This window comes from Labeo rohita, chromosome 20 (assembly GCF_022985175.1).
Source record: "Labeo rohita strain BAU-BD-2019 chromosome 20, IGBB_LRoh.1.0, whole genome shotgun sequence".
In the NCBI taxonomy this organism is placed as follows: domain Eukaryota; kingdom Metazoa; phylum Chordata; class Actinopteri; order Cypriniformes; family Cyprinidae; genus Labeo; species Labeo rohita.
Window position 1 is genome coordinate 2,866,572 of NC_066888.1, and position 11,349 is coordinate 2,877,920.

Consider the following 11,349-nt stretch of genomic DNA (forward strand, 5'->3'; position numbering starts at 1 on the left):
TAATGCCTAAAATGCTACCCTATTAGGTAGCTCACCCTGTTAGGTTTGTGTGTGATTTTTTTAATTATTATTGTTGTTGTTGTTGTTTATTGTTATTTTATTCATTACAATATAATTATATTTTGAGATTGGTCACTTTATAGACAAGTACACTTTTGTTCATTGTTGCTTCTGTGTGAATGGAAAGGAGGCCATGCAATGAGAAGAGCTAAGGCTTGTAGTACTTTGTGAGATAGGGTGGAGGTTGATTGCATGATGTTTTCTGCATGACTTATTTGTTAATTTTATATATTTTTGCCTACTTTGAAGTAGCATTCAATTGCTTTGAAGGATGTTCTTATGTCCAGTTAGATGTGCTGATGGATTTTTATGATGCAAAACATTACCCACCCCTTGCCCCCCTCACTTATTTCATCTAGAAGTATCAAGGCGTTTCATTGGAGATGACCCCCAAAACATATTATACAGTGTCCAGCGATGCACTGTTCAAGGTCAGAGTCACGCGCCTTCCTCCCACTCACAAGATTCTTCCGGCGTCTCCTCGTCTACCTCCTAACCAGCCTGTGTTTAACATCTAGATGCTTCTCCAGTTGCTATTTGCATTGCAGGGTTCTTTTCACTCATACTTTACCTTACAAGACTTTCTTCCTTAATGGCTGCCACCTCTATACTTTCTGCCTAAAATCCAATCCTAATATATTATAAACCTTATTTAGTGTAGACACCAGCTAATTTAATACAAGCAAGGCTGTGAGATATAAAGATGTATTTAGTGTTGTCACAATACCTGTATTTTGGTTGTCTGGTAGTCAATACTAGTAAAAATGTCAAGATACTCTTACCAATACCAATTTACTCTATATCATAGTAATGTAGTAACTATACAATTTACCATACTACAGCAAAAACTGTTTGAACAACTATTTGAACTTAATTTATTATTTACACATAATTAGCAATATTTTTAAGACATGCAGCATGTAGACTTAAAATGTTTTTCAGTTAGGTTAACATTGCTTTAAAAAGACATCTGGGAGGTTAGTAAAGCATGGAAAAAAGAATGTTTTTGTAACTGTAGAGACTTAATGCTACTAATCATATTCAGTCAACAGTGATTTCATTGTTTTTTTGTCAATGTTGCTGTGTCAGGCCTATTAATCTTTATTTATGCTGCATTAATGCGCACAAATATTTGTTACACATCAGGGGCCGGTTGCACCAGCTGGGCGTACACCCGGTTGTAAGACTAGGCTGGACGTAAAATGCGCTTTAAGTCGTGCGTAGAATTTATACCCATTGCACCATCTCGGCATAGTGCTACGTCTGAGACTAAATCTTACGCCTAGTCAAAGGTAGGCGTAAAGTGAAAAGTCATGATTTGCTCGGACATGATTCGTTTTTAATTACTTATTGCAGATGCCGACTGTAACGTTTATGGTCTTTTCGAGCAGGATAATGTGGCCTATAAACAATTATTATGGGGAGGGGTCAAGCAACACATGCAAGCAGCGCGCAAACTTTGCGCAAGAATTATAAAAGTGAAAGTAAAAAAGAAACTACGACTAACACTGTATTAACGGCACATTCTCTCAGAGACAAAGAGAGACGAATCTACTTTACCATGCTGATAACGGTATATAACTGTCTTAAAGTATTCCCTTAATATTTCTATTCGACATCTTGCTGGGACAGTATAAATGCTTGAAAATACTTAACGTCTTTAATTCGTCTCATCATTTGCAGCGTTCCTGCCATCCAATAATCGCAGTAAGTTTTGTCCTTACTTTTTAATCAGAAATAAAGTATCAGCTTTCAAATTCTGTCAATTCTATCACAAACTGTACAATTAATAAATGTTTTTTTAGCCACAGAAAGATGTCAGGAGGCTAAAATGCACAGTTGTCACGTAAATTCACATTTACCTTAGGAAAGACATTCATTATACATAAACTCGATAGCAAGAAAAAAAAAATAACTCTAGAGAGAAGCATTGTATAACATTCATCATATTTTACTTAACCTGTCGCCTTTATTTTTAGTGTTAGTCTGAAGAAATATGTCATGGGAATGTGCAGGGAGACCTGCAGATACAAAAACGTGGACATTAGGAAATATTTCGTTAATGAAATTATTTTGTGGTGGCTTCACTTGTTATGATGTCCTGAGCAATTCAGTTTTATATTAGTAGTTGTAGCCATTGCAGCGTGGGTGTCGTCTCAGCTATCACTGCGGCAGAATGTGTTTGCGTGGATGCGCATCGTCTACGCCGGGCATAGTTGCGCCTGGTCGTATATTTAGCTGGTGCAACAGGTGTAAATATTTATCGTAGAGTTGGACGTTGCAAAGCCCAGCGTAGGGTTTACACCCAGTTTTTTTTTTTTTTTTAACGTCTAGCTGGTGCAACCGGCCCCAGATTTTTTATTTATTTTTTTTTAAATCCCATTCGTTATCGTTATGTATTTTCATCATGTCTGCACTTTCGCTAGATATCTTGCATGTTGACACATTAAAGCCTGATTCATAATTTTCTATCAATCAAAACTAAATGCTTATGTTCAACATTTGTTATACCATTGTAGGAGAGACAACATACAGATGGTAGCCAACCAGAATGTGCTTTTTACCACCACGGGTGCCGGCGTGTTTGCAAAATGCGTTTGCTGCTTTTGACCGCTGAGTGGCGCTTTAAGTAAGGAATAATCAACGACTTCACGTTGGGTGGTTCTATGCCCCTGCGTCATGCATTTAAAATCCTTTAATGGACGGCAAGCTGTTGATTGTCCCGCTTTTTCCATGGTCGTTTGCTAAGTTATAGACAAGTTAAAGGGGTGCTATTATGCTTTTTCACTTTTTGAACTTTAGTCAGTGTGTGTATCTTTGGGCATAAAAAACATCTGCAAAGTTACAAATCTCAAAGTCCACTCCAAAAGGAGATATTTCGTTTTTAAAAAAAATCCCTTCAAGAACTACAATGAACGGCTCCTTTGGACTACAACGTTTGTTTTCCACATGCAATGATGTCACAACGTGGTCCATTAGAATATCATTAAATTAAATCCCGCCCACAGAAATTAGAATTGTTGGAGGGAGGGTATGGACGAGGTGGGGGATTAGCCTAACTTTAGCGATGCAGCGCAAGAACTGCTTCAATGAGCCACAGCGCAGCTGGTATAAACACAAGCATTGACTAGAGTGGCCGCTTCAGAGCTGTAACGTGCTGCAGACGTGTGCAGTACTGGGGGTCGAAATGCAGTTGCCGCGTCGGAGCTGTAACGTGCAGTGTGTGGTAAAAGATTTATTCATCATACAGTGTAGATAGCTTCACTTATAATGCGAGTGTTTTTTTTAAAAGTCATAAACTTGCACTAGAATAGGCTAGGCTAATCAGTGATGATGTTCTTTGATAATGTTAACCTGCTTTTAGCCTTATGCTGGAGCTGGTTTCGGGCAATGAAAGTATGCATGTAAATAATGAAATACATTAGCACGATAATATCATGTATTGGCGATCTCGTAGAGCTGATAATAGGACCCAACACTACTGTAGCGTATTATTTACTCCATGCATCCTCGGTGTATATGACTTTCAGACGAATGGAGTTGGTGTTATATTAAAATTTATCCTGGCACTCCCAAGCTTTAGAATGGCATAGTCCGGTGTTTCTCCTCAGCAGTCCAAAACAACCTAATAATATGCATCCATCCATAATAAAAAGTGCCTCACACGGCTCCGGGGAGTTAATAAAGGACTTCTTTAGCGAATCAATGCATTTTTGTTAGAAAAATATCCATATTTAAAATGTAAGAATCACTTTAATCTAGCTTGCGCTAACAGTTGTACACAGAAATTGAATCCCCTGTTCAGGATTTTAACCCGTATCACTGAAATCACTGACACCAACCACTCGAAGGATTAACCTTATAAACCAACTTCCATTTTTGTGTATGCAAGATAGATGGGCTCTTAATCATCTCACTTCGGAAATAATAAAAATGTCAGTGGCATCATGTAGATAATAGTTTTTTTCAATGCTGCTTTTTGATGCTGCTTTTGATGAAATGGCCTACAGCAAAACTGATTTGTAGCACCAATGATAATAGCACTTATTTTTCAACCTCACAAAAAAAACTATGAATACTGTAATAACTATGATTGTTTTTTGAAGTTGTTTTTTTAAATATGAACCAAAGCGCAGTCAAACATTATAATGTCTTAATGTCATTATTAGCCCTTCATGGAATCAGTCTTACATGTATCTGTAGCTTATTGTGAATATAAACCATCAGTTTTGGCCCCATCTAAGCTTAACTGCATCTGATTTTAGAGCATTGCATTTCAGCCCGAGCCCAATGGTCCTGACTTAAAGCCCCTAGGGCTGGGCTTCAGGCCAATTTTCACATCAATTTTCAATTTTCAGGCCTGGCATCTGGCCTGTTTTTAGGCTTCTCCTTATTTTATTATTTTAGACAACTATCAGTTATGCATTCAGTCTGTTTTGCATTGTGTAAGAATGAAGTTGACAAACCTGATTCGCCATCTGCTCATTGGATGTGCCTTTAGAGAGAAATGCACCTTCACAGATTACATAATGAAAGTTTTTGTTTTCAGTTTGAATTAATTTGATTTGTTGTCATTTAACGCTTTCTATAGATAAAGTGAAAGTGACGACGTATTGTCAACTATGGTGACCCATAGTCGAAATTGGTCCTCTGCATTAAACCCATCACACACTGTGAACACACACCCGGAGCAGTGGGCAGCCATTGCTCCAGCACCCGGGGAGCAATTGGGGGTTCAGTGCCTTACTCAAGGGCACTTCAGTCATGGTATTGAAGGTGGAAAGAGTGCTGTTTATTCACAATCCACACCTTCAAAGGGAGACAGAGACAGCATCTTGTGTATATGTATATATGTACATATATAATTATATAATTTTTTTATCTTACAGAAACACATTTTGTTGATATTGTGAGTGCACACAAATAAAAGTAGAACCTATCTGTATGAGCAAAAATGACAACATATTTTAAATGAACTGGAACAAGCAAGAAATGTTCCAAACTATTTTTATAAATTAGGCTGACTTAATAAAGAAACGAAAAGAGATATAACTTTGCCATTAAAAACAAAACTGAACTATTTTAATGGCTGCAACAGTGACTGTGTAATTAGGAAGTGAGAGACAAGGGTCGGACCAGAGCCTTAATGTCTCGGGCTAGGGCCTAGATTTAATATCTAGATTAAATGACAATTTTTGAAAAAAGTTTTATTATATATAATATAATATAATATAATATAATATAATATAATTATATATATATATATATATATATATATATATATATATATATATATATATATATATATATATATATAATTTATAATATATAATATAATATATATATATATATATTTTTTTTTTTTTTTTTTTTTTTACATTTTACGGATTCCCCAATCTCCCATGTGCCAAAACACTGTACAAAATGGTACTATTATCAGTGTTTTTGTTGTTGTTGTTATTATTATTATGTCTCTTATTATTATCATTATTATTATTATTATTATTTAAACATTGTATTAATTAAAATGGATTTAATTAATAATTAAACTAAGGAACAAATCATAAAAAGTGATCAATTTCATAATTCACAGACACAATTTTCGGCATGTCATGGGCTCTGTATATGGGAATAGATGTGGAAAAAAATGACAGATAACGAATAAGTATGCGTGACCTGCTGAAATGCTTCAGCCAGTTATTAAATGCAAGTTTCAAGCCTTTCATTTGTGACACATAGTGCCAAATTATATGTTAGAACTAGGCCTAGTCTATATAACACTCATAAGAATAAGCCACCTTTTCTATTGTTTTATTTTATTTTATTTTATTTTTTATGGCACAATGCACACCTTTTTAAATGTAATCTAAACATTCAAAGTTAATACTGCCATCCCTGTATTCACTGTAACAGTGGTCAAGTGTGTGTTTGTTTTTTTGGGTTTTTTTTTAAATGCCGTGGCCTTGTGGCCGTGGTACATGTGACGATAATAAACATTTTGGTTGGCTACCTACTGTAGCTCTGACTTGATGGGTAAAGTGACAGTTCTGTCAGTTGGCCCAGGGTCATTCAGCAATTCTTAAGTCATGACATTTTCAATGAACTGTACATCCAACCTACACAGCCTTGTTTGTTGTCATCAAACTAAATAGGGACATTTCTCTTAATAAGGTCTATCTCTTTCTCTTAATGATTTTTGTATTTTCTCTGTAATTCAGTGTTTCTTGCACTTTCAATATTTTTTTCTTTCTGCTACAGCACCTCAGACCAACAACTTGATTTGTGATGTGCATCCATAATAGTTGAACTAATCTTGTGCAAAAAAATCTACCCAAAACAATAAAGTAGTGACTGCTCCTTCAAATTTGGTGGAAAGTTAGGATAGACAAAGGGTTTAGACAGAATCCATCACAGCCTCTGACAAAAGTGGCATAAACGTGCAAGCCATCCAACTGAATATTGATGTGTCTGTATTTGAGTGGGTTTTGTGTGTTTTCTTGTAGGGTTATTTACCAAATACCAATTATTAGGATCAATCATTGCTTAAATAAAGTGGGAGTATTAATTCTCAACCTTGTTGTACTAGTATTCCATATCATCTTGTTTGAGGTTTATTATTTATGAGCTGTTACAGTAATATTATGTATGTTCTTTCTCTCTCCCTCCCACTGCAGGATCAATACGGTAACTATGTGATTCAGCATGTTTTGGAGCATGGGCGTCCAGAAGACAAGAGCAAGATAGTGGCAGAGGTCAGAGGGAAGGTTCTGGCTCTGAGTCAGCATAAATTTGCAAGGTCAGTTAATCTGAGAGAGATGAAATTTGCTTGATTCAGCACAGCCAATCATTTCAGGGACAGCGCGAGACAGTCTGTTTTTTCTTTTCTTTCTTCTGTGCGTTATAATTAAGGCTTTGTGAAACTGATCAGCTTTTCCAGTTCATATAGATTTTAATGACATGTACTCCGTCCTATACCAATTCCAAACATATTTCTTATGTATGCTTATGAAAGATGATCAGACCAATCAGAGTAAAGGTATGGTGCAGAGTGACTTGACTACTTGAAGGCTGGGACACACCAAAACAACTTTAAAGAACTAGCGGTGAAAAAAGTCAACGGTGTTGTCGCCTTGCATCGACAGTTTCTAGACCCAAACAAAAACAATAAGCCCCGTGGTTTGCAGTGAATTTCTAACGTTCTATCGGCTAAGGGGTGTTGTTAGGCACGACATGAAGCGGAAACCCCCTTAGCTGTTATTTTATATATATATATATATCTCAAGGAGAGTTAATAACCGTATTTAACCCCAAGTTAACAGTACAGCTATTAACTAACTTTCTTTTTTTTTTTTTTTTTTAATCGTATGCTTTTGAAGTATAATTTTTGCGTAATGTATTAAATATTTAAGATATCATGTAAAGATATATAAAGATACACTTTAGTCATCTGAAAACTCAAAACTTTATTTTGCGTGTCAATCTCTTGTAGTAATGTTGTAGAGAAGTGTGTGATTCATTCGTCCCGTGCGGAGAGGGCCCTGCTGATCGATGAAGTCTGCTGTCAGAAGGATGGCCCTCACAGTGCCCTCTACACCATGATGAAGGACCAGTATGCAAATTACGTAGTACAAAGAATGATTGATATGGCTGAACCTGCCCAGCGCAAGATCATCATGCACAAGGTATAAGCACAGAATGCTATCACATCAGTAAAATAATTGAAGAAACAATTAAAAACACATAATCATCACAAGCAATATTTTAAACCATTGCTGGTTGTCAATTCCAGATTCGACCCCATATTGCCACGCTCCGTAAATACACTTATGGAAAACACATCCTGGCTAAGTTGGAGAAGTACTACATGAAGAGTGGATCAGACCTAGGCCCCATTGGGGGCCCCACCAATGGTCTAATGTAGGGGCCTCACACCCAACCCATGCCCCTTTCTCTCAAAACCACATCTGTTATGGGCATCTCCTCCACTATGGAGTTCATGTTCTTTAGGGATTTTACAGAATAAAATTAAAAGGAAAAGAAGCTTCACCTAAGAATGCTGAGACGTCTGACCAGACCTTGGTGCAGTTCCCATTGTTACCTCCACAACCCTCCCTCCAACTAGAGAGTGCATGGTCTGTAAGCTGTTTTCTGGGTAAAGCACAACACCCTTTGTTTATGATGTAATTGATGTAACTGACTGTTTCCTTTTTTTCTAGTAAATATCTTGTACATTTTTTACCTTGTACATTCTCTGTAGAAAAAATGTTTGCTGAAAATTTACAGTTCTTACAATTTACACCAGCAAGTGACTTTATATGGCCAAACTGAGTGATCCTTTTTAGTTACTTTCTTTTTCTTTCTTTTTTTATATCCATACTTATTAATGGCACGTTTAAGAAGTGGGGTACATTTAAGCCCTGTTTTAGCCTGATGGTACACATGCCAAATCTGCTGATGAAAAAAATTAACCAGTCAGCTTGATCTTAAAAATTTTTGCTCATAAACAACCACTTCCGTCTGCCGTGCCATTGAGTTAGTTACGTTAAAATATTCTCAACCAATCATAGAGCTTTGCTGCCTAGAGTTTGCTGCCTTTAAATGAGGATTGCATCATTCAGAAGGAGTTGAAGTGGCTGCAATTGCCACTTCTTTTCTTTTTTTCCTCCCTCTGTGCGCACATCATTTGATTAACTGCTTCATTTTGTTGCTGTTTTTTTTCAAGCTTGTGGTTGCAGTGTACTATACACCCAACTGACTAAGTCTGTTGCACACAGCTATTGTCTTCACTATTATGTTTCGAATTAAATGTAAGGACACCAGTGCACCTGCCATTTTACACAGCTATGAGTTAGACCGATACCTGAAATTTTTCCATTTTGGGGTGCGTGGGAGGTATGAGAGATGTGCAGGGGGTAGGGAGATTTGGCATGCTGTGTCTGGATTTAACGTTTTAATAGAAGGATTTTTCTTTGTCATCATGTTGGTGGAACATCTGTCTGTTGAGTAGTTTTTTTTTAACACTGCCCTAGAAACAGTATGGTTGTGTACTGATTATCATCTCTTCACATTGTAATAGCTTAGGCAAAATGTATAGCATCTTCATGTACAAGTACAAATATTAAATTGTTGCTGTTTTTTGGTTGTGGGGGAAGACGGTGCTTGAGTTTTAGATGACGCTGTCCTGGGTAAAGTGGAGACATTGGTAGGCAACGTTCCTGTCCTTGGAGTCATTTGGCTTCGAAGCAAGTAGAACAGAATTGATTTCATGAACGTGAGATATTGCGGAGTAGGATCAAATGTGCGGCGTTCAGCAGTGTAGATTGAGAATGTGCAAAGAGTGTACTTTTCAAAGAATAGAGGTGGGGCTGCCGTCTTCTGCTGCACAATTTTTTTCTGTATGGCTAATATATTAATGGCTTTTGTTCCTTTGCTTCATATGAATAAATGTAGAATACATGTAGTATATGTGGAGTTATTAAGTGTAAGTTTATTAGTTAAATAGAAGAAAAAAAGAATCTAGTTGTGATGTTGGACAGGCCTTGCTAAATTGCGTAGTGATTTGCTTTTATTTTGTCTGTACAGTTGTACATTTGTAAACGTTAACGCTGTAAATGGAATGTCTTTTACACTTTTTGGGGAAGAAAAATCAAAAATGTGCATTTTGATGTGTGAATATTCATCACTCCTTTCCCTTTGAATATAATGTATACAGTTTTCTTTGAACAAGCGTTATTTTAAGAAAAAAAAAAAACTTTTTATGCGTCACAATCTCAAGATGGTTTTGTTTTTAATCAGTTCTTTGAAAAGGTCAGCCTCTTTATGTACCTGGAGCAGTGACACCTTCTGTTAACAGTCATTTTGACATATGGCAGTTGAAATAAAATAAAATTTATGAATTAAAAAAAAAAAAAAAGAAAAAAACATGGGGCTGTCTTTGGTTCTATCTGCTACCATGGAAATTTCACAGGACAGGACAAGAATTATTTTTGTATAAAGGAGTGCTGTATTTTGGAGCAGCCACTAACTTGTAAGCAAAATAATTGTAAGATATTGTCAATTATATAAATATGAACATATGAGTTTTGTCACACTGTCAAAGTCATGTACATTTTCAGGTGGCCTTATGTACATTTCCAGATGTTAGATGAGAAACTTTTTTTTTTTTTGGAAGCAGAATTGTGACTATGTATGATTAAACTGTTCTTCTAACATTTGATTTTAGTGTCTGAAGCTTTATTATTCACTCTAAATACATCACACTCACTGCATACTCATTGACAGCTGAAAGGAATATTCCTGGTTAAATATTACTCATTGAAATGTTTGTGGTGTGCTCTTGAAAATCACAAAATATTTTAATAGTTTAATTCAGCTTAATATGAACTGTTTTTTTCTTCTTTTTTTTTTTTTAATATTTAAGTGTTTCCTGTTTCTTGGCTTGTTGATGTCAATCTAATGCTTATATGTAAATGATGGGTGATAGGATAAGAGAGGCTGTACTGTAATGTTAACACGGTCATGGCTGAAGGGCAGTTTCGCATTGTATCCGCACCCCTTTAGCTGTGGCTATTCACAATAGAGCATGTTTCAAGTGCCTTATTGCTTTTATAAAGTGGTTACCATACAAATATCAAAGCCAAAAATACATGGACTAATATGCCATTCTTCCAACAGTCAGTGACTGCAGGCCCCCTACAATTATTCAAAAGAGCAGGGCTGGGCAACTTTGGTCCTGGAGGGCCACTGTCCTGCATGATTTAACTCCAACCCTAATCAAACACACCTGAACAAGCTAATCAGTGCCTTCGGCTGTATCCGAAATCGCCCCCGTACTCTTAAACGGCACTATTTGAGGGGACAGCCATTTATAGTGGTGTCCAAAACCATAGTGGACGTTCTCGAGTGCACTCATTCAGTCCCACAATGCACCACAAAAACGAGTGTGCAAAAGATGTACACTCAACAGCTAGAGAATACCCATAATGCACTGTGAGAGTCATGCGCCAAATGAATTCCCACGTCTCGCCAGAAGGTGACACCCGCAGCTGAATCATCCATCCATTCATTTACAACGTGCTCGTCCACAGTGTAGAAGCGCAATACAATACGTGTATAAATTAATTGTAAAATTATTATTAAATTGTTTAACTAGGGTTTATACATAATTTTCATGAGAGCTCAAGATCAGTCCTTTAGTCTTACTACTGGAGCTGCCAGTTTAAAATGATTATTAAACAGCAAACATTCACTCCTCCAGATGGACTATATTAGTGGACTAATGTACAGCCT

At 36.5% G+C, this 11,349-nt stretch overlaps 1 protein-coding gene across 4 annotated transcripts in view; it reads left to right on the forward strand.

The window, feature by feature from the left end:
• The window catches only part of pum2 (pumilio RNA-binding family member 2), a 66,370-nt gene extending 56,094 nt beyond the window's left edge, over positions 1-10,276 (forward strand). For 2 of the 4 annotated variants that reach the window (XM_051139568.1, XM_051139569.1), the window contains exons 20-23: positions 420-491; positions 6,735-6,856; positions 7,550-7,742; positions 7,850-10,276. In XM_051139568.1, the coding sequence (XP_050995525.1) occupies positions 420-491; positions 6,735-6,856; positions 7,550-7,742; positions 7,850-7,981 (519 nt within the window). In that variant the 3' untranslated portion in view covers positions 7,982-10,276. The remainder of the gene's footprint in view (positions 1-419; positions 492-6,734; positions 6,857-7,549; positions 7,743-7,849) is intronic. The other 2 variants (XM_051139570.1, XM_051139571.1) reach the window with 1 other exon arrangement.
• The last annotated feature ends 1,073 nt before the right edge of the window (positions 10,277-11,349 follow it).